This window comes from Pelodiscus sinensis, chromosome 2 (genome assembly GCF_052426305.1).
Source record: "Pelodiscus sinensis isolate ZL-2025 chromosome 2, ASM5242630v1, whole genome shotgun sequence".
Classification (NCBI taxonomy): domain Eukaryota; kingdom Metazoa; phylum Chordata; order Testudines; family Trionychidae; genus Pelodiscus; species Pelodiscus sinensis.
In genome coordinates this window covers 224,251,374-224,279,283 of record NC_143053.1, presented here as the reverse complement: position 1 = coordinate 224,279,283, position 27,910 = coordinate 224,251,374, and the positions used below count along the sequence as shown (strand labels likewise).

The window sequence follows — 27,910 nt, the reverse complement described above, 5'->3', positions numbered from 1 at the left end:
ACTGAAATTTGGAGAAAACTGAATTTTTGTTTTAAGTTTTACAGCGTTTTATTATTTTTGCACTTTTTACACCCGAAAATTTCATCGCCCACCTGGCTACGATTAAGTTGTTTAAACAAATGTGTTGCAATGCTAGAAAAAAAATTGTGTGTGTGAAAACTGTAGGTACTGGGGGTACTTATAATTTTTTTTAAAGGGGTACTTTATAAAAAAAAAAAAGGTTGAGAAACACTGCCATGTACCATTGAGGATAGGAGTGGGTGAGAACAGGAGTTTCTACCTGGTGGTGTAGACTTTGCGTAAGGAGTCCTAGACACCATTTGCCTTGCCTCTCTCTATCATTTAAAGGCAGACTCAACTGAGAACCCTTGTTCCTGGTTGGTGATTCCTGAAGCAGATATCAATGCTGAGCAGATCTAGGGGCTACACTTTGAATGCTGCGTGTGGGCAATGTTGCAACAAAAGACAGCTCAGTAACTGCACTGGCAGTGGGGTTTACCACTATCTGCTGAAATCACAAGTTGCATTTTATTGTAAACAGACTCAGTACTTGTGAGAGGGACAGTATTACCTCTGAGGTGCCCAGGGTGATGTTTAATTTACTCAGATGGGGGCACAAGCCAGTTCTATTTCATACTGTTAAGAGATGCTACATAAAAATCTCTGAGATAGGATTTTGGAAATGGCTGACTATACTATTCTCAGAATATTTGCATAGGTGACAGGCTGGCAGAATTCCCTTTTGAATAATGGCTTTAATCAGGGTTGGGCAGTAAAAAAGCAGCAGCCCACAAGGGCTAGTTCCTAGTGGGCCATCATTACTATGTTTATCTGCACTTCTGCAGCTATAGGACGAATGCAGCGCTCAGCCGGGGATTGCCGTTTGTGGCCAATGGGATCAGTGGGAAGCAGAGTCCCAGTCTACGCTGCTTCCCACTGCTCCCACAATTAGTCAATAAGGGCGCCTCCTGGGCTGTTGCTACACTTCAAAGGAGAAAGTGCTGCGGGGAACATGGGGCCAGCAGGACAGTCCCCTGCCGTCCCCGTGCTCCCCACGGCATTTCAAAGCAGCAGCGCCGCATGGAGCCCTTTGTCAGGTGGGGACTCTGAATCCCTAGCTGACTCCAGGCTCCATGTTGCAGTGCCCCTTTGAAACACCATGAGGAGCCCAGCGTCAGGCTTCATGTGGCATTTCAAAGTGGCAGCACCACATGGAACCTGGGGTCAGCGGGGGAGTCCCTAACTGACCCTGGGCTCCATGTGGTGCTGCCAATTTGAAAAGCTGCATGCAGTTCGAAGCCAGCTGGAAACTCCCAGCCAGCCACGGGCTGTTTTCAGAGTGGCAGCATTGCATGGAGCCTGGCGCTGCTGCTTTGAATTACCCCCTTCCCTCCCCCTCCCCCGTTGCCTCTTTTTGATAGAGGCAGCAAGGGGAGAGGAAGTGACTAGTCGTTCACATCCCTACTTGTCATTAAGAATTAACATTTTTAATGTTTATTTAAAGCAGAATTGAAAATGCGAAGTTAAAAATATTTTTTAACCCTTTTATTTTTAAATAAATGAATAAGTGCATCCCAGCTTTTCTATGGAAAAAAAAAATAAGGTCCTATTGACCTACAAAGTTTCTTAAGAAATCCTGATCTAAGCTGGTATGATGTCATCAGATAATATTGCTTTACAATTCATCCTGTGGTAAAATGATTTCCTCCCAACAGGTCAAATTCTATTTGAGCATGGTTCAAGATAGTTTCCTTTGGCACTTAAGACATTCTCTTATTTATTATGTCAGCCTATTCCCCAAGGAAATGTCAGTTTGCATTTTTCCTTAATGGAGTCCTTTAAATGATTTCCTATCCCTCACCTCTTTAACTTTCCCCTCCCCATCTAAGAAACAATCCTATGTTTGTCAAAGAGAAGGAGAATATGAGAATTAAATCAACATTTATACACAAATTTAGACAATTGAGTTTCAGATAATGTTATCCCCAAGTTATCTAATATCTATTCCAAAAAACCTAAGTCAGATAAGCCAAATTATTAATATTTCTTTGCCATGATGTTCTTTCAAGTATGTATAGCAAGTTGTTCTGTAAAGATTCATATTATTATTTAAGGAAACACCATGGTTTAGTCAAGTAAGAGAAATCAAAGTTATTTAACTTCTTAAATAGGTAATAAGTTCTTCATTAATAACATAATACTTTGTTACATAAAAAGGCAATAAAACAATGTCTGTTCAGTTACAGTCTGTTTTGTTGGTGTCCCCTTGAAGAGAGCACTCAGACAGATTACATCTGTTGTTACAATGAGACCCACTTCCTGTAAAATCACAACTTCTTTGGGAGAGAGAGAGAATTTAATTACTCTCCATATTAATGGGAGGATCTTCTTGATTAGGGTAGATGATCCTGACAATTTACTAATGTTAAAAGAAAGCTTCTTTGATAATGTGTGTGTCCTTTTTTGTTTGCCTTAAATGAAAGACTTATAAAAGGACAAAGGGTTTTCCTAAATTATATGAAATTCAGTGAATAAATGAAAGCTTTAATTCATTTATTCAAGAAGCCAATTGAAAAATATTTTCTTAAAATCTCAGTATGTCTTTAAACTCACTCACCATTTTTAAAAGGGAGTTCAGAGAAAGTAATTAAAAGCCTTACATTTGGATTAAAGCATCTCTTTGCTGTACTATCCTCAGTTCACATTTGCCATCCTCTCCTGAGTTCCTGGATGAGCAGCCAGCAGGCCACAGCAGCCTCCTGTGTGCTTTACATTTTACATAGAACACTTGGATGCAGTAGTGATAGTTCCTAAATGCTGATAGATACTATCTCAGTACAATGTCTGAGGAAGATTGAAGTCAGATGGTGGGAGTACTGTGGAACATAATTTATCAAATAGGCAGGTTACCAGCTCTTACTATAGTTATTTAGGACATCTATCCTAATAGTAATGCCATTAGGAGAAGGGGGCTGAAAGTATAGCTTTCTAGCTACCAACCTATAAAGCTGCCATCCACAGGAAAGCCCACAAAGCAAAGGGTATTACAATAAATACATATGAAGATCTGCAATTCAAGTCCCCTAAACTGATGAAATAGTACTGGATAGAGGGGTTGGGGTGGGTGGGAATGTTTTTGAAGAGCACCGCAGCAAACTGTAAGGCTAAATTTAAAACCTTTTCACTTTTGGTGCACCCTACCTTTTGATTTGATAATTTCCAATTCTGTTTTAACTATGATAAATGTACTTCAGCTAATTCATATTTCATAGAGAATTTCAAAGAAACCCTTGGAATACTTATTAAGAAGAATATCTTTTCAAGATCTTGCACACAACTTAAAGTGGAGATTTTTTTTTAAATCCTTAGAAAGAGTATAGAAAAGATTTGGAAGAAGGGATGAAAGGAAAAGGACTGACAGTGTTTGAAGATACACCGGATTTGATTAGAGTGAAAAATGCAGCACAGATACTAAATGAGGTATGTTTTGCTAGAGAAGATTGTTAATATAGTAGAAAGTTCATTCTTTACAATGCATCCTTCAGAAAATAGTCTTAAGTTTTTGCATAATTGAAATGGAAATACTGTATGTTTTAAAACTGGTACAACCTATATTTTGCAGAAAGAATATAGAAAAGATCTGGAAAATGAAATAAAGGGGAAAGGAATGACACTAGTTCCAGACATTCCTGACATCCAGAGAGCAAAAAGAGCATCTGAAATTGCTAGTGAGGTCAGTGGATGAAGCATTTTAAAATACTGTGTTTTTTTACTCAGTTTATGGATTGTTTCAGTTAGTGAAAACAGTATTAATTTTACTTTCTGCTCTAAGTAAAAATAAAGCTGAATATAGTTTAATTAGTTTTTAAAGAAACATTTGCTGAAGATTTTCAAAAAATCTTGTATTTTATTTTTTGGAAATGGATATTGGTACATACTGGCAAACATCTTGCTACTTACATTTATGTGTTTGTGAAAGCTATTTCCCAAATGCAAAGCTGTTGCTGAAGGACTATTTTTGCTTGTACTGTGACCTTGAAATTTATTCTCTACTCAAGGGATGGGCACAGGGGTCTGCTTCCACAGAAAAGGTTTTGGGATCTGGGCCTCAGGGGTGGCCCAAGTTCATATGTCAGTTCCCTAATACAAAATCCTGGGATTAACATCAGATCATGTAAATTTAAATCCACTCAAAGTCCTGCTTCTTCAGTGGCCTTCTGGGAAATGGCACATGTATTGTGACCAGAGTGACTGTTGGTGCATAGGGCCTGCCCTGCTTGCTTCAAGTTAACGAGGATACATCTAGCATGCAGTCTGTTCTTTTCTCTGTCTTTTTAAAAAGGGGAAGCCAGGCAAAAACATCTCCCAGTCCATCCTCCACAGGAGAGGAAAAGCAATCTGTCCACTTTTCACAGGTTATATTTCATTAGTAAGTTACAACTTTCTTGGTACTAGGACTCACTGAAAACACCTTCATTAGATTTGTACCATAGATCTTTCAGAAATAAAATATATTCTTAAAGGCAGATTTATGCTTGTATTGGGCAGACAACGCATGTAGCTTGTCACATTATATTTCACACTTTTAAAAAAATTCTTTGGAAGACAGTCACTGCTACTTGTGTGGCCATATTTTCAGGCAATATTTTGGTAGTTGAAGTTTTGCAAATGTAGTGGAATAGCTCCCAAAGCTTTACTCCTACTTCGGTTTCCTGTCAGTTCATTTCAGGGTTAAGGTTGTGCTTAAAAAATGGAGAGCGAGTTTAAAAATCTGGACTATAATTATGTTTGAAATTATATCTTCACAGAAGGAATACAAGAAAGACCTGGAGACTGAAATTAAAGGAAGAGGCATGCAAGTTGGCACAGATACTCCTGAGATGCAGTGGGCCACAAAAGTTTCTGACTTTGTAAGCCAGGTTAGTACGGTATTTAGTGAAAGCTTTTAATTCAACAATAAGCTATTTTGATTAAGAATCAGCACATCAATAAATCAAATGTGTTAAGGGTTCACAAAATTCATGGTCATGAGCTGGTTAAAGTTTGCTATTGCACATTCCATTTCCTGGGAAAAAATAATATCAGCACCATGTTTAGGAGCTGGAGCTGCTATCTTGACTAGCTTTTGGGACTTAAATAGGATGCTGCTTGTTTGGCTTGGACTAGATGATAAAAGGATGCAGAGATAGGGAAAATGCTCAAGGCCTTGATGTTGCACTGTCAGAGGAAGTGATTCATATCAATGCAAGCCTCCAGTAAGGACTGTGAAATGGAAAAGAGAGATTGAGATTAAAGGCTGAATGAAATTTTAGATAACTGTTTTCTTAAAAGAATGTTTTAAACTGGCAACAAGTAGAGTATAGATACAGTAGTAGGTACAAGCCACAAAGCTTATGTTATTAATAGAAAAGCCATTTAGTGTTATAAGGATGCTATTCAGTGAAGGTGCACAGATGAAAGCATGATTCAATTTTATTTTACACAGAAAGAATATAAGAAAGATCTAGAAACTGAAATCAAAGGGAAGGGGATGCGAGTGGGCACAGATACCCCTGAGATACGACGAGCCAAGAAAGCTTCTAAAATTGCAAGCCAGGTAGGTACAGAATGAAACATGTACAATATATTTAAAGTAAAATACAACAAGACTTTTAAATATATGTAACTTTAGTGCACTCATAGCCAAGATGGAGTCTGCTCTGCAGGCAACTCTGGCCAAGAGAAGGCACATGCAAGAGTATAGTAGGGAAAGTCCCTTCAGCACCTGTTCCAACAGCTCACCCCCAGAGTGGAGACACACACACTGGGAGAATACAGTGTATATAAGGAAAGGAAATATTTATTTACAGAGGGATGAGAGGAGAAAAATGGGTAGAAATACTGGGAAAAGGGTAAAATAGGGTTGTATTCAACACAAGACTCCCACAGGACCAGTGGTACCACACTGTGAAAGGACAGACACAGAACAGTGTGTCTGCACAGAGTTCAGAAGTCCTGGGCAAAGTTCCAATCCAGTGGTGAGTTTTGGGTGCTCCTGGGAGTCGTTGTTGCCAGTAAACGTTCCCCAACAAACCTTTCCGATGCCCTCTTCTTCCATTCTGCAAACGCACACAGAGTGACAACCTTTCCTCTTTACTAGCTAACAGCCTGTCTCCTTATTTCCAATGTAAAGTCACAAGCCCCAATACTCATGGCCCCATACAGTATTGAGCAGCAGGGATACTGGGTCTAGCTACAGTTTGCTTCTCTCTGGTAATTCTTTTCTGGCACAGTGCTCTTCCTGGCTTCTGTCCTGGATTTCCCCAGTCAATGCTTTCTGTCCCTTTCAGGCTGATTTTTGGTTCCTTCACCATTTGAAGGCCTGCTTGCTGCATCCCTTATGTAGTGCTCCATATACACACTGTCACTCTCCTATCTCTCCTAACCTATCCCCACCTCTCTTCCTCTTTCTGGAGCAATCAGCACTTCCCCCTCAAGACAAAGATTTAAAGGGGCCATATTTTTTACACCCCAAAGAGATGTTGATAATATATATAATGTTGAAAACTGCCTGAAAATAAGCATAGCTTCCAAAATAAAAAACAAAACCCTAGATTGCAGCCCTTTTTTAGGGGTTTTATTTTGAACCCCCCAAAAACTAGCTACAGCCCATTGTTAGGAATCCAATGAGAGTTACAAGAATAGCGTGGAAGATGGCACACAAACTACAGGAGCTACATTAGCTACAATAAAGGTTAATCCTGAGATCTATAATAATCTTATTTGTAGAAAGAATATAAGAAAGATCTGGAGACTGAAATTAAAGGGAAGGGGATGCAAGTGGGCACAGATACTCCTGAGATACAACGGGCCAAAAGAGCTTCTGAAATTGCAAGCCAGGTGAGTACAGAATGAAGGTTTATTATTGCCATGTCTCATAAAAGTGTGCTGGAGGCACACATTATTCATTGTATTATCACATTACCTCTTTCTAATAAGAGGAATCCATATTTATATATTAAATATACTTACATGTCAAACTAAAGTTTTAGGGCCTGATTTTCATTTACACTAAGGCTACGTCTACACTGGCCCCTTTTCCGGAAGGGGCATGTAAATTTCATGAGTCGTAGTAGGGAAATGCGCGGGGGATTTAAATATCCCCCGCGGCATTTAAATAAAAATGTCCGCCGCTTTTTTCCGGCTTTTAAAAAAGCCGGAAAAGAGCGTCTACACTGGCCCCGATCCTCCGGAAAAAGCGCCCTTTTCCGGAGGCTCTTATTCCTACTTTGAATAGGAGGAAGTAGGAATAAGAGCCTCCGGAAAAGGGCGCTTTTTCCGGAGGATCGGGGCCAGTGTAGACGCTCTTTTCCGGCTTTTTTAAAAGCCGGAAAAAAGCGGCGGACATTTTTATTTAAATGCCGCGGGGGATATTTAAATCCCCCGCGCATTTCCCTACTACGACTCATGAAATTTACATGCCCCTTCCGGAAAAGGGGCCAGTGTAGACGAGCCCTAAGGGTTTGTCCGCTCTTAACATTGCGGCTGCACTGCTGTAGTGTTTTCATGAATACACTGCTGCTTATGCCAATGACCGGGGTTATCCTATCACTGTAGGTACTCCACCTCTCCGAGAGGTGTTAGCTAGGTCAAGAGAAGCATTCTTCATCTGAAGAAGTGGGCTGTGCCCATGAAAGCTCATGATACTATTTATATGCTTTGTTAGTCTATAAATGCTACCAGACCATTCGTTATTTTTTTAGTTTATTCTTCCTAGAGCTAGCCACATTGAGGGTTAGGTCAGTTTGATTGTATCACTCAGAGGTGTGGATTTTTAACACTCCCATATCACATACCAGCCTATTTTTCTAGAGTAGATTAGCTGAAGGCCCTTTAAACTGTTCTGCCAGTGCAAACGGCCCATTAATTGTGACTTAACTCCGTTTACATTACAAGAATGAATACCAACTTTGGATGTTCTAACCATAAGCAAAGATGACATGTACATAATAAAATGGTGTTTTTCAGAAAATGTACAAAGATGAAGCAGGGAAGATGCTCTGTAACTACTGTACCATACCAGATACTCCAGAAATGGAGAGGATTAAGAATACTCAGAAAAACATTAGTTCAGTGAGTAGCAGAAATTCTACTTTTATAAGTGATTTTTCATGTATGTTCAGTGTGAAATGAGCTCTCTTGTGTCCTGGCATAGAATGGGAATATTCAATTAATTGTTCTTCAACCATTTGCACACTTTTGCAATGGCAAAGACTATATCACTATTTTTTTTTAGTCTGTTCTAGACTTGCCACCAATATTTTTAATTACCACAGCAAGACTGGAGTGGCATCATACTAAATGCAAGCTTTATCATAAGATTGTGGTCTAAAACGAGAAGAAATACTGTTACGAAATGCATACAGGTTAAATATTATCATAGAATTATATAACTGGAATGGACTTGGGAGATTATGAAATCCAGTCCTCTGCACTCATGACAGGACCAAGCACCATCTAGATCATCCCTGATAGATGTTTGTCTAACCTGCTCTTAAATGTTTCCAGGCTTTTCTCCACTTACTGGGAGAGTGATATTATGAGGAGAGAGCTCCTGGGTTTCATTTAGGAGGCATTACTAGACTGTCAGTGGCGCTCCAGTTCACCTGTACTCCACTGGAGTAAGGGAAGATGATGAGCGAGTTTCTCCTATAGACTTCCTTCAGAGGGGACACCGCATAAATTCGATGCAAGATACATCGACTCCACCTACGCTATTCACATAGCTGGAGTTGTATGTCTTAGGTCAAATTTCTCCCATAGTATAGACATGACACTAAATGATGTTGATTCCGCAACCTCCTTCGACAATTTATTCCAGTGCTTAGCCACCCTGACAGTAAGGAAGCTTTTCCTAATGTCCAATCTAAACCTCCCTTGCTGCAGTTTAAGCTCATTGCTTCTTGTCCTATCTTCAGAGGTTAAGAAGAATATTTTTTTCTCCTTCCTCCTTGTAACACCCTGTTAGGTACATGAAAGCTGTTATCAGTCTACTCTTTTCCAAACTAAACAAACCTAGTTCTTTCAGGGTACGTCTACACTACAGCGCTAGTTTGAACTAACTTAGTTCGAATTAGTTAATTTGAACTAAGCTAATTCGAACTAACGCGTCTAGAACTAAAAACTAGTTCGAATTAGCGTTTTGCTAATTCGAACTAGCAAGTCCACATTGAGTGGACTCTGAACAGGGCTTAAGGATGGCCGGAAGCAGTGCCGGCAGGGCATAAAAGGAGCACTTAGAGCATGGAGATGCTGTCTCAGGCTAGCCGAGGGCTGCGCTTAAAGGGTCCCGACCCCCACCCCGGACACACAGTTCTAAGGGGTGCCCCGCTTGCAAAGAAGTTCTGGCTTGGAGTGCCCGGAGTACCCACACTGGGCACATCACACCACTCGGCCATCAGCCTGGCTGCACTTGCCGCAGGCTGCCATCTGGGGAGAGGGGGCAATCGGGGGGCTGCAGGAGAGCTTCCACCCCCAGAAGCCCGCAGAGCCAGCCCAGTCCTCCCCATCGGGGGTTCGTACCCCATTCCTCCCTCACCTCCTTCCACTTACCCTTCCCTAGCCCCCCTTCTTATTGATGTACAAAATAAAGATAACGTTTCTTCCAACATTGACTCTGTCTTTATTGAACAAAACTGCGGGAGACTGGGAAAAGGAGGTGGGAGAGGGGAAGAGAAAGGCTGGGAGAAGGGAGGGCAACTAACATGATCAGGGGTTGGGAACAGGTCCCAGATGAAGAAAGGCTACAGAGACTGGGACTGTTCAGCTTAGAAAAGAGGAGAGAGAGGGGGGACAGGATAGAGGTCTCTAAAAGCAGGGGTTGGGTGGAGAGGGTGCATTCAGAAAAGTTCTTCCTGAGTTCCCATAAAGAAGGACTAGAGGACACCAAAGGAAAGGAATGGGTAGCAGGCTTCAAACTAGTAAGAGAAAGTTGTTCTTGACAAAGCAAATAGTTAACCTGCGGAACTCCTTGCTTCAGGAGGCTATGAAGGCTACAACTAGAACAGAGTTTAAAGGGAAGTGAGATCAAGTCATGGAGGTTGGGTCCATGGAGTGGTATTAGCCAGAAGGTAGGAGTGGTGTCCCTACCCAAAGTTTGTGGAAGGCTGGAGAGGGATGGCACGAGACAAATGGCTTGGTCACTGTCTTCGGTCCATCCCCTCCAGGGTCCCTAGGGTTGGCCGCTGTCGGCAGACAGGCTACTGGGCTAGATGGACCTTTGGTCTGACCCAGGACGGCCATTGTAAGCTCAGGGCTCAGGGTCGGGGGTCTCAGTGGACCCCCTTGATTTTCATGCACACCTGCTCCTGGGTGGCCAGGCTGGCAGCTCTCCTGCCCTAGACGGCCACTTTCCTGTGCCTAGTGCGGAGATCGTGGACGAGGTCCACGATGTCCGCACTAGCCCAGGAAGGTGCCCGCCTCTTGCGGTCCAGGGCAAGCTCCCGGGAGCCGCCAGCCTGGTCCCGGCAAGAGGGGGTGGGCTGGGGGGCATCGGGTGGGTGGCTCTGTGCCGTGCCAGGTGCAGGGTCTGCTGGCTGGGTGCTGGCAGGCTTGCACCTGGCACAGGCACCGTAGCCAGCCCGTGCCCCTTTAAGGGGTCCGGGGCCAGGAGGGGGGCATAGAGTTTCCCTGGTGTTGGCCAGAGTGGCCACCAGGGAAACCTGGGGAGGGCTAGCCTCCCACTAGTTCGAACTAAAGGGCTACACAGCCCTTAGTTCGAACTAGCTAGTTCGAACTAGGCGTTAGTCCTCGTAAAATGAGGTTTACCTAGTTCGAACTAAGCGCTCCGCTAGTTCGATTCAAATTCGAACTAGCGGAGCGCTAGTGTAGCGCCTAGGAAAGTTAGTTCGAACTAACGTCCGTTAGTTCGAACTAACTTTGTAGTGTAGACATACCCTCAGTCTTCCCTCATAGGTCATGTTTTCTAGACCTTTTTTGTTGTTGTTGTTGTTCTTCTTCTCTGGACCTTTTCCAATTTCTCCATATCCTCTCTGAACTATGGCACCCAGAACTGGACACAGTACTCTAGTTGAGGCCTAATCAGCACAGATTGGAGCAGAAGAATGAGTTCTTGTGTCTTGCTTATAGCACATCCCAGAATGATGTTTGCTATTTTTGCAACAGAGTCACACTGTTGACTCATATTTAGCTTGTGGTCCACTATGATCCCTTTCTGCAGTACTCCTTTCTAAACAAACTTAAAAAACAACGAATAATCTAGCATATTTTCTCCTTTTGGGTATTTGTTGCCTCATTTTAGAACACTGCTGGGCAGTGTACTATGGAGGCATGTTTCATACTATCTCTCATGTTACAGTAACACAGTAATGTGCTAAATTCAAACACATAAGATAACAAAGGCAACCTGAGCTAGACTCCTCTCCCCAAATCCTACCTCCTGGCCCCATTCTTCTCCAGCAGTTGGCAGCAGGGAGAGGGCAGCATAAGAATTAAATGTTAGTAACACTACCTGTTGGTAATGTTAAATGCTGAAATAGCATAATGAGAGAGATCTGTGGGTCTAAATTCTATTGGGATTTAAGCCCCCTGCCAGTTAAGACTCAGAGCCACATAATCAATCTGCCACTGCTTGGAGGAGTCTTGGCAAGCCTCAAAGTCCTAAATCCTCCTAGGAAATTCCCCAATGACTCTGCAGAGACCAATCTGAGCCTGCAACACTGTGGCTTTGAAAAACTGCCCCATAATATTTAGTGTAATTATTTAACAAAAGCATATACATTTAGGCTAAGATAAGACTTTGATGAGTACAGACTATCCCTTGTCTGACTACTGTGAGGTATCTTGCACCTTGCTTTGAAACAGCAGGGGCCTCTTCCAATCTAATTGTTTCCATGTTCCTAAAGAAAGAGATTTGTGGGTGGGTGAATTTTGAATTTATGCATCAATATTTTATGTTTATTGAAGAAAACCAGAAACTCAATAAGTCTTCTTTTAGGAAAGGCAGAAATACCAAGCATTAAAGAATTATTCTGTGAAGTCATGAGTCAAACTTGGTTTTATCCTTCCAGCCTAAAAATACTAAAACTGAATGACAACTTTGGTGACACCTGTTACTCTAGTTCCAGACATTTTTCTTTCAGACAAGCTTACCTGAAAGTTAAGCAGTTTGCAGTAGTATATGAGACCTATTTAAATTATGGCAGCTTCTTGTGATCTGTTAAATACTGTCTCTTTGAGTACCTTTGATTTATTGATTGTATTGTGTTTTGACCTCTATTAAAATCATTGAAATAAAGACAAGTATGAAAAAAATAGAATGACATTTTTATATAGTCTGTATTTTCAGTTGTAATGTATAAGTCCTGTATAGATGTTGAATTTTTAGCTCTGACTCATATTGCAATTTAACCACCCCATCTATATCTCACAGTCTGAAAATAAATAGTATTTTTCCATGTTTTTAAAGTATGTGATCTAGGGATGAAAAAGGCAACATAAAGCCTCAGTCTTGTAAATTATTATTGAAAGTTAAAAATATCATTACAAAAACTTGTAAGAAATTAAGATAAAAAGGATGATGGTGTTAGATTACCTGGGATATTACCTGTGGATATTATAAGGTATTGAAAGTCAGATTACCTTTTATTAATGTTAGTGATAATTGAGGCTGATTTATGAAAAATTAAAACATTAGCATTCCTGAGTTACAGACAATGTTAGACCTTAGAAAATTGTCCAGGACTGGTGCTTGCATTCCTAAGTGGCTCATAATTATTTTTCTCTTTTTGTATACGAAGGTGTTTTATAAGAAAGGTGTAGGCTCTGGCACAGCAGTAAAAGAGACTCCTGAGATTGAACGAGTAAAGAAAAATCAGCAGAATATCAGTTCCGTAAGTACATCAACTGTACTTCCCCAGAGCAAAGAGTGGTCAATTTTTTTCCATTGTGTTTATAATAAATATTACCTTTTCCTATTCTTCACCTTATTCAAATGCTCGTCCATCAGATTGCCAAGGTTTAATTACTGATATCTGATGGAAGAGCATTTGGATCAGTATTAACACTCTATTGGGGCTCCATGGCTTCAAATGTAATGTTTAATTTGGATGCATCATCATTAATGTGAAATAGATCTTTTTAAAATTTAAATATACGATGACAGGATTTTATCTTTTAATACCCCCAACTTAACTATATTGCAAACTGTTGCAAGTCAATGAGGCGCATCTCTCAAAAATTAAGGTGATCTATACGACATTAATATGGCCCTCTTGTATGTAGATGTTATAATGCAGCCTTTAATTACATGATCATATACTGCTTTTCCACTGGACTCTTGCCTCAGTAAGTGCACAGGATGGAGCTATGCTAGGGAGGAATCAGCATTATATAATGAAGGAGGCTGTTGTCTCTGGGACCATTCTTTCATTTGTGTAGAAGCTGGAGGCTCTAGTGAATGAGGTAGGGGATTGTAGAAATTGAAAGAATAGTCTCCTAGTTAAAGCAAAGACTGGTGCTTTGGAGAACTGGATTCTACCCCTGCTTCTGCTATAAGTTACTTAGTCACTTAGACCAAGCTTTTCGCTGTGTTATTTTCATAGGTTTTTCACTAGGTGTGCTTCATTTTTTGGGTTCCTGGCTTGAGACCTTTGGTTCTAATTTGCAGAAGTGCTAAGCACTCACATCTGCAATTGAAGTCAATGGAACATCTACTTTGAACATATTAAGTTCCATATAATGGCAGGAGCTCTGAAAAATCAGGTGTCTCAAAGCACCCAAGTTTGATGGATATTCTTGACCACTAGTCTTTGTCTCAGTTCATCATCTGTAAAGTGGGAATAATACCATCCTGTCACCTCTCCGGGGTGTTGTGAAAATAAATACATTTCATGTTTGTTGGATTAAGCACTTGGATACTAGTAGGGAAGAACCACATAAAAAAGCCCATGAGAAAATTAATAATTCTGTCTTCAGAGTAGAGTTTGAATACTGCACAGCAAGTACGGTATGGGGCCACATATTGAACAAAGAGAATAAAAGAAAATATGAGTAGGTGTTCACAATGAAGCTCTGGAAAAAATAGTATATGTTCATGTAATGAAAGACTCTCTCTCAATGCATATACAAGTATCCTTAATTGTGGAATTTCATAGCTTTTGAATAGACATTGCAATCTAAAAAATGTTCTTTAGCATTTTTGTGTAGGATAGAAAATTATGGAAATGGCTTTACTTTTAATATTTTTATATTCCCTTGTCTTGCTATTGAGAATCATTTTCAACTGGGTTATAAAATTGACAGGCCTACTATTTGGGAGGGGGAGAGGCCCAGTGATTGGGAGGGGGAGAGTTGCCCTGAGGCCCAGTGATTCAAAGGAGCCTTGGTCTCCCAGCCACTTCTACTGAGCAGTGGCTATGAGAGCTGGTGGGGGGACTGTGCACTGGGTGCTGTTGAGAGCTGGCTGTTCTGGCCACACTCCTTCTGCCCAAGGCGCTGCCCCTTCCCAGAGTGGGGAGCTGTACCCACACACATACACTGTGCCTAGGAGACTGCAGTGGCTGTGGGCTCCCCTGAACATCAACACACAATTCAGTGTTTCTTGTAAAGTTTGCTGTTCTATTACCTTTGTACATTTCAGAAACACACTTCATGCTGCTATAAATGATGAGAGAATCCTTTATTATTATTTATATCACACTTGCCCTGAGATTGTGGGCCCTTTTGTGCTAGGCTCTGTACAGATAAATTGTAACTGACAGTCTGTCCCCGAAGAGCTTACAATCTAAGAAGACAAGACAGACAAATGATGTGACAGGGTGCAGTTGCACCGCAGGGCTTAAGTAGAAATAAACTATGCAAATTGAGTTATGTCAATTTCATAGCTTATTTCAAAATAGGGAGCATCCACATAACACTTATTTCAAAATAGAGCACTCTTCCTCCAAATTCTCTTATTCCTCGTATAGTGAGGGTTATAGGAATCAGAATAAGAAGTCCTCCGGCTTGACAGTATTTTCATACTATTTTGAAATAACTGCCTGCTGTGTAGATATGGACTAAGTTATTTCAGAATAATGCTAGTTATTTGGGAATAATGTTGCAGTGTAGATGTACCCATAGAAAATAGAGGCACAGAGAAATAAATTAACTTGTCCAAAAATCACACAGCAACACAATGGTAAAACCAAGAATATCAAGCCCTGATTTCCACTCTAGTGTCTCATCTGCTGGAGCACACAACCTCTCCTTATGTTGAATTCTAGGTTCTATCTATCTATCTGTCTATACACACACATATATAAGTCCAAAACATACTTCTGGTTTTACATACACTCTGAATCATGCCTTCTGTTGTATCCTACCATACAGTAATTCACAAGAGATAGTAGTATAATGATATGTAATAATTAGCAACAACACTAGCACTAAAGATTGGACTATATCAGCCTAAAAAGCCTCACTAATGCCTCATGATCAAAAACCAGAGCTTAGCTTTCCCCACAAAGAGAATTCAGTGGGGAAGGAGAGAAGGGTGTGTTTCAAGAAAGGTCCTGCTTAAACCCACATTAGACATTGAAAGCTTTGACCGTGTTTGGGATTCATCAGCCAGAACCCTACCTATCTTCCTCTGTATATCCTGAGCTTGTATCTGGATTTTGAGAGGAACTCCATTTCTTCGCTGCCCAAGTCTGCTGACAAATAGGCTTTAAGATACAATGTCATAAAAAATAAAAAAAATCAGTGAGCAGATACTGAGATATTACTCTTGTGCCATAACAGCTATCAAACCAACATGCTCTATCATGCACCATCAAAAATACACCATCATGTATTCTTAATGTTTTATCTGATTGTCTCATCAACAAATGAATACAACTTGTGACAAAGCTCCTTCTCTGCCTTGGTGGGTCCAGTGCTTTCTGGTGGATTGTTCATGGCAACCCTCAGTTTAGGTGTTTTCCCTCGGGGTACACACTTGCCATTTACTTAGCCATCCTCATCATTGGCCAGCATAGAGCAAAGGGAGGAGAACAATCCCCGTAATCTCTGATGCGCCTCTGAGTGGGTCCGAGACAGGTCAAACTCATTTCCAAAACAGCCCTTCCTCTCTGGTGTCTCTCTCTCTGCCCAGGCCAGCCCTCCCATGGCAAATAGAGAGTTGTGGGACAGGGGAACCCAGGCCTGCCCTCTACTCCAGAGTCCAGCCCCTCCCCAGTACCTCCTTTGTCCTTACTACTGGACATCCTCCTGGTATCTGAGAATGCTTATATCTCTCAGTCCTCCAGCAGTGTGCCTTCTTACTCTAGCATATTTCACACCCTAAAGTCTTTTTGACCAGTACTAGCTGGTTCTTAATTGGCTCCAGATGTCCTGATCAGCCTGTCTTAATTGATTCTAACACGTTCCTAATTGACTCCATGTGTCTTCATTGGCAGCCTGCCTGATTTGGTTTGAGCAAGTTCCTGACCACTCCTAGTTAGCCCCTGGTATCCAACCAGAGAAAGGGGACTTGTTTAATCTGAGTCTAATATATCTGTCTTCGATCACTCTCCTGTAGCCATTTGGTCTGATCCTGTCACACTGTGTAACATACTATCGCATTACACATTTCAGTACTTGGCTTAAATGGCCTATTGGTTGCTATCCTAACAAGCTAAAGATAGACTCTGAGGGAGAATGGAGGGTGTTCCCCAGTGCTCTCAGGTAGAGATCTTCTTGAAATTGCATGCTGGTTATATGTAAGGGATGCTACCACTTCCACCACCTTCAAGAAGGGGCACCTTTCAGAAAGCAGCCTTAAATTCACAAATACTTCGGAGTCCATCTTATGCACGGCACTTGGCCAAACAGACAAGGGCTGCCACATGAATCCTGTGCTGGGTTGAGTAAGATCTGATCCCATCCAAGTGGACAAGGAATCGGAATGGTTTCTGTTTAGAAAAACAATAAACATGATTATTCTTTAAAATGTAGGCATTCTAATCTATAATACTACTATGTAAAATCCTATTAGGCACGGGAGGAGGATTACAAAAAGTTTGTTGTGCTTTTCTAGGTCTCTCATAAGTTAGTAACACTTTTAAAATATTCCTTATTCAGATAAAATACAAAGAAGAAATTAAGCATGCCACAGCAATTTCTGATCCCCCAGAACTAAGAAGAGTTAAGAAAAACCAGAAGAATATTAGCAATGTGCGACTCTTATTCATTCTTTTCATTATACTATATTTTCTCTGTTGAATGTCTTGTTCTAAATGAATAAATCTGCGATGTTTGCATTAATTCTACTTCGTCAAAAAGACTTTAACAATTTAACTGTTCACTTATTGTTGAGCTTTGATTAACATTAATGAGAATTACCTACTCATATCAAAATAACATACACTTGATGTGTGAATTTGAGAATGTGCAAAAGGATCAGCATGAAGTACCATGTAGATAGAACATATAATTGCATGTTCATTAATGTATGATATTTTCTAGTAAAATGCTTTACATTATTCTTTAATCTCTATTAATAGAATGAAATACTTTTTACCAGGTTCAGTACAAAGAACAGCCTTGCAAAGCTACACCTGTGACTGTCACCCCTGAGATGGAAAGAGTCAAGAAGAATCAAGAAATTGTCAGCTTGGGAAGTTGCTTTAATTTTTTCCTTACATAATCATCTGATCTATAGATTTCTAACAAAACAACTCTCCATAAAGATGTTTGTTTTCCTTAATGGAGCATATATACAAAAAGAATTACATATCTTAACGGAAACCTCCAGAATAACAGTTGCCCAAGGACCTATTAACAGGGCCCTTGAATGATTCAGGAAATGAAACCTGATACAAGTTTCTGGAATAAATCACTGACCATAGTTTTATTAAACAAAAAACTATTAGAACTAAAACTATTCCTCCTCTTTCAGGTCATATATTTGATTGATACAGTCCTCTTTATGTTTCCCTGGCCATAATTGTCTGCAATTAAATATGGACTTCAGTTTAATCCCTCCTTTGTTTTCCTACTTCTCCCCGCAAAACCTGCTCAAAGACAAAAGGATCACCTCAAAATCCTACTGCTGGGCAGAAAGCTGTGTAAGAAGGCAGAGCTCTTGTGAGCATATTCCCCATCCTTGCACTCCTGAAGGACTATTCTCCTTTCTGATCTGTCTTCAAAGACACTCTGGCTTCCCTGCTCCTCTGGACTCCCAAATTGAGCATGAGATAATGGGGCTGCTGGTGCAGTGGGCTCTTTCTACTCAGAGATTTAGAGGATTGGAAGCACGTAAATCAAAGATGACGTCAGCAAAGGCAATGAGGAAATGGGAGTGTGTTTGGTTCAAATTTCCCTCTGTTTATGCCACTTGCCAAAGTTCCACTCTGGTTGTGGCTGGAAGTATCCATTCTTCCCATAGAGGCTAGCTGATTTAATAGATTCATAGATTTTAAGACGAGGGTTTATTATGGTTTACTGGTCTGATCTGCATAGAACCTTACAGCAATTTCTGCATCAAGCCTGTAACTTCTCTTTGATCTAGGGCATATCTTCTAAGCAGATGGCCAGACTTAATTTAAAAATTTCAAGTGATAGAAAATCCAACACATTCATATATAAGTTGTGTAATGGTTAATAGCCCTTGCTGTTAATAATCTGTGCCTTAATGCTAGTCTGAATGTATTTAGTTGCATCTTTCAGACATTAGATCTTATGCTTTTTTCTGCTTTTTTTTCTTTACTTTTAAGGGCCTGCTGGCTATCACAGTGGGCTAAAACTGTTCCTACATAGATTAAAGAGTTGTCTGTTATCTTTTCTGTGTGTAGATACTTGTTGTCTATTAGCAAGTCACTTCTAACCTTTTCTTGGATAAACTAAATAGAAGTATCTTCTTTAGTGTAGTACAATTATATATGTTTTCAAAACTGCTGCATTCCTTTTAGCATTTTTCTGAACCCTTTTCAAGTTTTCAATATCCTTTTTGAAGTGTGAACTCCAAACATATTATTCGAGTTATGATCTTATTATTCTTTATGTGATTGCTGGGTTTGCTTTGCTTTTTTGTTGTTTTGATACAGTGAGTGCCATTAAATTCTTGACATTTACCACTTGCTGTCATTGAATTTATTGCAGTATTTGTGGCATGTCCCATTCTAAGTGGCGGGAGTACCATAAATATGGTAAACTTTAGTATGGTAAATGCCAAGTTATTAATTGGTGCACACAGTGTCTCTGTATATACACACAGATACATAAATAATAAAAATCCTTAGGAAAAATTCAAGGTTATGTTTCAAGAATCAAGTTGTATAAGCCTTAATAAATTTCAAATGCAGTTTAGCCTTTGATTTGTTTCCTGGATGACCTTTTAAAGCATATGCCTTTATGTTATGGAACATGGTTTATTGAAATAACATGCACCACTTTTTATTCTGTGAAATGATAGGTTCACTATAAAGGGCAGCTTGCCAAAGCTACTTCTGTCAGTGTCACTCCTGAGATGGAAAGAGTCAAGAAGAATCAAGATAATATCAGCTCGGCAAGTTATTTAAATCTTTTTGTTCTGTTTATTTTCATAACATGAGTATGCTTTTCAATTTAGATTTCATGTGATAAATGCATCCTGTTACATCATCCATTTGAAGGTGAATTGTTGATCTTTCAAAAATATATACTACACATACCACCACACACATGCCACCATGGGCAACAAAAGTATACATGCTTCCCATAATTACTTTCACAAAATATAAGTGGATCTCTTGGGAGTAGTGCTCTACAAGGACAAACTCATGCTATGGATGACTGGATTTTGTTTGAGAAATCTTGGTTTCTTGTCAGCAAGCTTCAGAAGTAAACTCTAGGTTAAAAGACTAAAAGGAACATGAATTAGAAACTTAATGCAAGCTCAGCTTTTTGTGATTCAAAGCATGAAAATGTGAATATGAGTTTCTGTTCCATGTTATATTATGTTGTGCTTTATCCATATCAGAGATGACTGATCCAAAAGGGATCCTACTTCCTTAATATCAATGAGTAAGGCAGTATATTTATCTTGGATTTTATGATTATGTTCAAGGATTTTTTTTTTATTTCTGATTTTAACTGTCTATTAATTTTTTATCATTACAAAGTTTTAAAGCTTTTGAATGAGGGGCTAGATGGATGACTGAACATTTGAATTAACTTGAGAGAGATTTAAAAAGTCAGACAGCCAAAGAGGCAATTAGAGAATGTGACACAGGGATAAAAACAGAGGCAAGTTTCAGGGAGTGCCCCAAGCACAAGAACACAAGGAGTGAAATTCTGGCCCCAAAGACATCAGTGGCAAAACTCTAATCACAATAAGGTCAGGATTTCATCCAGAGCAGTAAAAAGACAAGGTTTGAAGAGAAGTGGTAGTAAAGAACACCCTAAAACTTAGTGTTTATTGGAGAAATATTAAAGGAGCCTGCATCTGTCAGACTACATAAGAGTCAAAGGAACAATAAGGCTATGTCTACACTGGCAGGTTATTGTGCAAGTACGGCTGTTCTTGCGCAAGAATCCGCACAGCGTCTATACTGCCCGCTCTTGTGCAAGGAAATTTCCAGTACAGCATGGTAAGAGACAACTCCTTGTGCAAGAGCTACGCTCTTTTTTAACAGGTGTAAGCCCTGTTGCGCAGGAGTTCTTGCGCAAGAGGGCAATGTGGACGCTCAGCAGGGATTTCTTGCGCAAGAATGGCCATCAGAGCTTTCTTGCACAAGAGAGTGTCCACACTGCCATGGTTGCTCTTGCGCAAAAGCACAGTTCTCACATAGCAGTGTGGACGTTTTCTTGCACAAGACTTCTTGCACAAGAACCCTTGCACAAGATGGTCTTGTGCAATGAGCTGCCAGTGTAGACATAGCCTAGTTGTTGACTCAAGTGGCTGTGAGATATCTTTAAAATGTAAGAGCAAATGTTAATTTAGATATCTATATCTGGGATGCTTAATTTCTTTATCACAGAAAGGTACTTATGAGTTTTAATTATGTTTATCATTATTCTTGCAAATTGAAATACTTTTACAAAGACTTTCCCCCAAATAGACTTGATAAATGCTCAGCCATACTAATGAGCAGTGACTCAGAGATGTAATGAAATACACTGGCAGTAATTATATGATGTAAGATAAGTATGTTGGTATCAAGAAAGACAGTTACATTTGAAATTTTTATTATATACTGTTAAAGCACATTTACTTAAAAAACCCACTGCCTAATAAATCTTTATAGACTATGCTGCAGTTTATACTGTGGATTGCTGCAGGGTTATAAAACAAACATAAAATACCAAATTTCATTTATTTGCTGAATAGTTGGAATTATATTTTATTCTCCTTTCAGTATAAGAGCACATTCATATAATCATAGAATACTAGAACTGGAAGGAACCTCGAGTGGTCATCAGATGCAGTCCCCTACGCTCATTGCAGGAGTGGGACCATCTGGATCATCCCTGACAAGTGTTTGTCTATCCTGGTTTCTCCATAATCTCTCTAGGCAATTTATTCCAGTTCTTAACCTCCCTGACAAATAGGAAGCTTTTCCTAATGTCCAACCTAAACTTCCCTTGCTGCGATTTACACCTATTGCTCTTGTCCTATCATCAGGACACCCTTTTAGGTATTATGTTATAATAGATTCGTGCACATGGTTTGAGAGGAGATACCTGTGAATGTAAATGCCTGGATAAAACTAAAAAAACAGTCTATATTAGCATACAATCGGCATGTTATGGTTTGAGAATGAAGATTAAGATAAGAGTGACCATTAGTAAAAATCCTCCAGTCTACAGAAGCCAGTGCTAATTGACTACTGCTTTTGAATTAGAAACTCTTGCATTTGTTGCATGAAAAAGTTGACAATTGCTGTTTGCAAGTATTTAATATTACTGTGGTATTCCTGGCATTCAGTATGCTAATCAAATAGAGTACCACAACAATATTAATTAGGCACAACATAAGATTGTAAATGGTAATGGTGACTGCTACCCACACAACACATAAGGGCATAAATGCTCATTCTCTAAATCTATCAAGATGATCCATTTTGCACCTGCACTTCTGGTGAAGTTTGGGCACAGAACTGGTATATGCAGTCCCAGGATGATCTCCCAAGTATAAGGGCAGGCCTGGGCAAAGGGTTTGCGGGCCCAAGGCAGGATGCTGGGAGTGGGGCCCCGGGTTCAGCTGCTGAATGGTGAATACTCAGCAGCGTGGGGTCCCGAAAGTGTGGGGCTCAAGGCATTTGCCTTACTTGCCTTGCCCTAGGGCCAGGCCTATATATGTGGGGGTCAATCATCTGGTGACAGATGTTCGTATACTATGTCCTATCCCTTCTAGAGGAAAGAGTTAAAGATTATTTTGGGAGGATCTGGTAGTTTAGTCTCCATATTAAATTCAATACTAGCACCTTTAAGAGAGCCAATTGTGATGGTATTTTTTGTGAGGCTTGTCATTCTCAGTATCTTTCCATGTACATGAATTCTTCATGTGTACTGTTGTTGCTGTTTTACAGGTCAAATACAGCAGTGATCAGAAGCAGATGAAAGGTAGATCTAGTGTGATTCTTGACACACCTGAGCTAAGGCATGTTAGAGCAACACAAAACAACATCTCAATGGTAGGGTACATTCTTCAAATAACTAGACTATACTAAGGAATGACACTTGAGTTTACACTGGGGTTTACCCTTCATTATTCTAGGTAACTAATTATACACTGTACTAAAGTATGGAAACTGTTTTCCCATAAGCAATTCAAGGGACAGGGTGTTGCTAACTGCATATGGATGTAATGGATATTGTCAAAATACTAATAAAAGGTTTTCTAACAGTTTATTGTCTGTCTTATTAAAAATAACTTCAGGTTGTTCCTTGCCATTTGAGCATCAATAGTCTTACTGGATTAGGTGACACACACCACTTTGTGCTTGTGTATGTGTCTGGTTTGTGTATGACTTGAATCTTGGAATTAATTGTGGGATGTGTGTGTGTATGCGTGTGTGCATGTGCATGCAAATTAAAAATGTTACTGGCTAAGAATCTTTTTTAAAAATCTAATAACACATAATCTGGGATTCTGCCTTTATTACACGTACTCATATCAATTTTATTCCAAAGCTTGGTATGTAATATTTTTTCTACTCTTCTGTCTCTTTTTGGAAAACAGAAATTGCTTAATTGTACATAATTCCTAGGTTTATATAACCGGCTAGTGCTCATCAAGAAACGCTGGAGGAGGGAATACATCTTTTATATGAAAATGTGCATGTCAGCAAAATTCCTAATGAACTAAATTACTTTTTGAGATCCGTAAGAACCTTATCCTGATATCACAGTAATGTTTGCATTTTTAGATGTACAGGTCAGCATCATTATATGAAGAGGCTCAAGGGCTTGAGTTAATGCTTAATGGAATGGCAAGCAAAAAAAAAGAAGTATTTTTTTAATGGTAACATGTAATCAAACCTTATCAAGGACTAGAACATCTGTCAGGTCTTTCCCATCTCTTTTTTCTATTATATTATTATGGTGCACAAATCAAAGTCTAAAAATGCCTTATTGTGAAATAGTGCTTGCTAGTTGTTTTAGCATAATTCAGATAGGACTATCTGTCTCAGCTGGGGAAAAAAAGCATTCTTTTTCTTTTTCAGGTGAAATACCATGAAGATTTTGAGAAGACAAAGGGCAGAGGTTTTACCCCAGTGATGGATGATCCTGTGACAGAACGGGTGAGAAAAAACACCCAGGTTGTGAGTGACGCTGCATATAAAGGAGTACATCCACACATAGTTGAAATGGATAGAAGACCTGGAATAATTGTTGGTAAGTTGTTAAAATAATGTCTAAAGATCTGTGTGACAGTAAAATACTCTGCTCCTCCTTACAACGAAGAAAAATACTCCCTTTTTCATTTTACTTGCCTCTGATTGTGGTGATGGTGTTAAATATCATTAGCTTACCTTATTAGTCAATATACTCTCTTATTTTGTGAGTTTTTTTTTTAAATTAAAATCAAGGGTCAGAATTGGGGTTTCAGAGAATAATTGGCAGAAGGGGTAATTGTAATCAACCTCACCAGCATCAAACTAATGAAGACATTAAGCAATCAAATGTTAAAATGAAAGACTGGTACAAGATAGTAGCTTTACAAAACCGTAAGAGGAAAACTGCAGAGTAAAATAAGAGGTATTTGAATCACTACATCAAACTACAAGAGTAATTTTTATATTTGAGACTTTATAATATTTAATGTAAATAAATAATCCAATAGTGAACTGCTATCAAGAGTATTGTGTAGATTAGCCCTGAGAGAATTCAGCTTCACCCTTGGAATGCATGGGGAGGCAGACATTTGTTTTAAGGTGAAAGGGTTTTTTTGTTTATTTATTTAAAAGTAGAACCACCTTTCTTACGAATTAAACTAGTAATCAAATTTGTTCATTCCTAGTCTGCATTCCCCATGGGAAACTTGTATTGAAATATCAGAACAGTGTCAGCTTCTTATGAGATCATTAATATTACGAAGGTATGAAAGGGTGACAGGTATTTCTAGAAGCTGGAGAGATATGTTCTCATTTGCCACCAAACTTTGTTAGATGCTATAAATAATCAGTGCAGTTTTTCTTTAACTTGAACATTGATGTACCTGGCATTCACTGTTCAAGAGAGAATTAGAGCTGCAGCGTTCTTCAGCTGAATAAACTTGTATCCTTCTCAAGCAATAGTTCTCTGAGATATACAATCTGCAGATCAGTTCATAAGAAAAGGACACCTTTCATGAATCCTCTCCTCTCCCTACCTATAATGCCTTGGGAATGCTCCATATGAGAAGTACACATGGTCCTAACATTTTGTACTACTGTGAAAACATCTCATTGTGTGGCTAGTCAGTAGCTCTTCAGGTAGGCCACAGCTCATCAAGAACAGCTGTTCTAAAGGAGTGTTCAGCTTAAGGTCTTAAGTGGTCAGAGACAAGAAGGTGGACATGGTATTTCTCTGGGCCATAACATTTTGAGTTTTGCTGTCTCACTGAATTTTCATATCAAGTAATCTTTGCTCAAAGTGAAAAAAATGTAAACCCTAAAAGATAACAGAATTGTACTGGGAACAGGAAAGAGAACCTGACTTTATTCATTTTTCTTCTCTGGCTCTTGTCTTTTGTCATCTGCCCTGCCTGACATGAATCCAGGCCACAGGACTCCCCACAGTGTTCATTCTAAAGAATTCTGAACCTAATAAGAATGGTACTTTATGACAGAATTGAATGGAGACTAAGAAGACTCAGCCTTCTTAATAGAGAATTTTATAACAGGGAGTGCTACCCTGTGGAAAATAGCTTTACAGGCCTTATACATCCTGACACTAAGGCAATACAACCTGGTGAGAGGAATCATTGGCCTTCCAAGGGAACCCCGAAGCCAGAACAATTGTCTGACATCCACAAACTAGTATCAAGGTAGTCAACTAGGAGTAGAAGATCTCATACATACATGTGGTCCCTGACATCCTATTCAGCACACATTTTAAAATCCAGTCTGTGCTGCATTATAAGTTTTATTTTTGCTTTGCGTACATGTAATTCACTAATGCATGAATAATGACAGGCTCAGTGCCATGCGCTCCTCAAAACTCAGTTCATCTCTCAGAATATAAACTGCACTACTTACAACCAAATTACTGAAGAAAAGTTAACATTTTTATACCTCTTATCAAATATAAATCCTTTACTAAAAGAAAAAAAAATAAAGAAACACACCCTAATATTTCAGTTAATGTATTTCTCAGAATGACCTGCAATCATATAGACTTGTTAAAACAGAATCAAAGACCCCCTTCAGGGGACGTACCTGGCATCTGGAAAAGATTGCAGGTAAAAAAGTCTTTAGCTTTGACTCTCTTTAAATTAACCCAGCTGATAAATGTTAATTCAGGTAAGGAATAATGCTTCCTTACCAGAACCTATCTGGCGGGCTCTCTAAATGTAATCGGTGGAGTCCTAAGAACTTTTTCCAATACTCGAGCTCTGCCAAAATTAATAATTCTCCTTTAGAAAATGAAACTTTATGTTAAGCCTAATAGGACAATCCAAAACCAAACTCCCTGAAATCTGATTTGTCTATGGATTGGTGAAGTAAAAGGGGTTTATGTAGCTCACGTGGGTAAACATCTAACAACAATGTTGTCAATTAGATAGAGGCCACAATGAAGTTGAAGTGCCCCATTTGATAAAGTGAGTTGCAAGGCTCTTGATCTATACACATTATTGCAGACTATTACAGGAGCATAAAACCAACATACTAAATAAATGGTTTGTATACTGAAATCCATATGTACTCATAGTTTTCCAGTTTTTAATTTAGAAATGCTCAGTGAAGTGTGCAAAATAGGGAACTCACCGATTCACTTCCTCCTTCAAGCTGGCCTGTGCTTTACATAAATGTTCAAATGATCATTGCTAGGGCTGATTGCACACTGGCTTTCCGCCTTTCTATTAATTGTGTGTACTGCAGCTAGCACTATGCTCCAGTGTAAATATATAGCGGATAACTCATACAGTGAACCCAGCCTCATGCTATGTGGTCTGTTTTATTGGCTATTTCTGCTCTTGTTGTGTCACCAGTTGCAGTAATCTGGCATAAGCAATCCAATAAATCACTTGGGTTGCCACATATTTAGGATCCCCAGGGTACTGCTTCACCTACTGACTTATACGCTAGTCTGCTTCCAGTTCTCCACAGATAGAGGGCCAGGTTCATTTCTCCTCCTCTAACATATGTGATTGACTAAGTCCTGCAGGTGGCTCGCCTAGAAGAAGACACGAATGAATGTACAATTTGCTTTTTCTCCTGTTATCTGACAGATCCATATTGGTAACATTTGGTACCAAGATTTAATTATGAAATGATTAATAGATTTGATAAGCATATTATTGCCGCAAGCATTACATGTTACATATTGTGGTAAGCCTGTAAACAGAAGGCTTTATAGATGATTATATACATGGTTATAAGTAACCTTTTGACCTGTGGAGCTCTATAACTATTGAATAGATATTTAATAAAACATCTTTTAATCATGTTAACCTTTTATACATTGTTTATAAAGGAACTCTTCATTAAGATGTAACCTTTTAATCTGTAGAACTCTACCCTAAGCTATCAAGGTAGAGAACTGCACAATTTGTAATGATTTCTGTGTAGTATTGTGAGGAAAAATCTCATGGTTATCACTGGTACTAAATTGTGGCCCAGTAGAACTTTGTGATAATGTGGGCTAAAATATGGCTGGTGCCCTAAAAAACGTAACTGTTAAGACACAGAAGCACCATGTAACTATCTAGATCATCTAGCATGATGGGGTTGTAATTGTTTCCATTGGAATAGCCTTAGAAAATTGGTAAAACTGGTATAGTGTTGGAAAATGTTACTCTAATTTTTGACAAAATTAAAAGGAAAAGCACAAGTAAAGCCCAGAATTAATTATGTACAACACTTAAAATTAATGCAACAAAGTCCTTTAAATGACAGCTGAGAAAACAGATGCCTTCTTGTCTATGAATGTCTAAATCTTTCCATTGCTGTCTCGATCAAGGTAATCCCTGTCATTTTAAAACTTGTTGTTCTCATGCTTTTATTTCCTTCACTGCTTGTCTGTCTTATCATTTCTTTCTTTTGGGAAAAGACCTCAAAGTTTGGCGCACAGATCCTGGCTCCATCTTCGACATTGATCCTCTGGAAGACAGTATTCAGTCTAGAAGTCTACGTATGCTTTCTGGTATTGCTTATATCTTGAGTTTTCCCCAAATCCACTTTTTAATGAAGCTATTGTATTAAATTTTTGGATCAATATGCCAGTCATATGTTATATTTTTCATTTTAAAACCATTTCTAGTTTT

At 39.3% G+C, this 27,910-nt stretch overlaps 1 protein-coding gene across 4 annotated transcripts in view; it reads left to right on the top strand.

Annotated features, from left to right (window-relative positions):
• Positions 1-27,910, top strand: part of NEBL (nebulette) — a 418,429-nt gene that overhangs the window by 352,959 nt on the left and 37,560 nt on the right. The window contains exons 13-25 of one of the 4 annotated variants that reach the window (XM_089776727.1): positions 3,370-3,480; positions 3,623-3,733; positions 4,809-4,919; positions 5,486-5,596; positions 6,769-6,879; positions 8,008-8,112; positions 12,798-12,890; positions 17,101-17,193; positions 17,543-17,634; positions 19,432-19,525; positions 22,530-22,634; positions 23,667-23,838; positions 27,697-27,789. In XM_089776727.1, coding sequence (XP_089632853.1) covers positions 3,370-3,480; positions 3,623-3,733; positions 4,809-4,919; positions 5,486-5,596; positions 6,769-6,879; positions 8,008-8,112; positions 12,798-12,890; positions 17,101-17,193; positions 17,543-17,634; positions 19,432-19,525; positions 22,530-22,634; positions 23,667-23,838; positions 27,697-27,789 — 1,402 coding nt within the window. The remainder of the gene's footprint in view (positions 1-3,369; positions 3,481-3,622; positions 3,734-4,808; positions 4,920-5,485; positions 5,597-6,768; positions 6,880-8,007; positions 8,113-12,797; positions 12,891-17,100; positions 17,194-17,542; positions 17,635-19,431; positions 19,526-22,529; positions 22,635-23,666; positions 23,839-27,696; positions 27,790-27,910) is intronic. The other 3 variants (XM_089776728.1, XM_089776726.1, XM_075922494.2) reach the window with 3 other exon arrangements.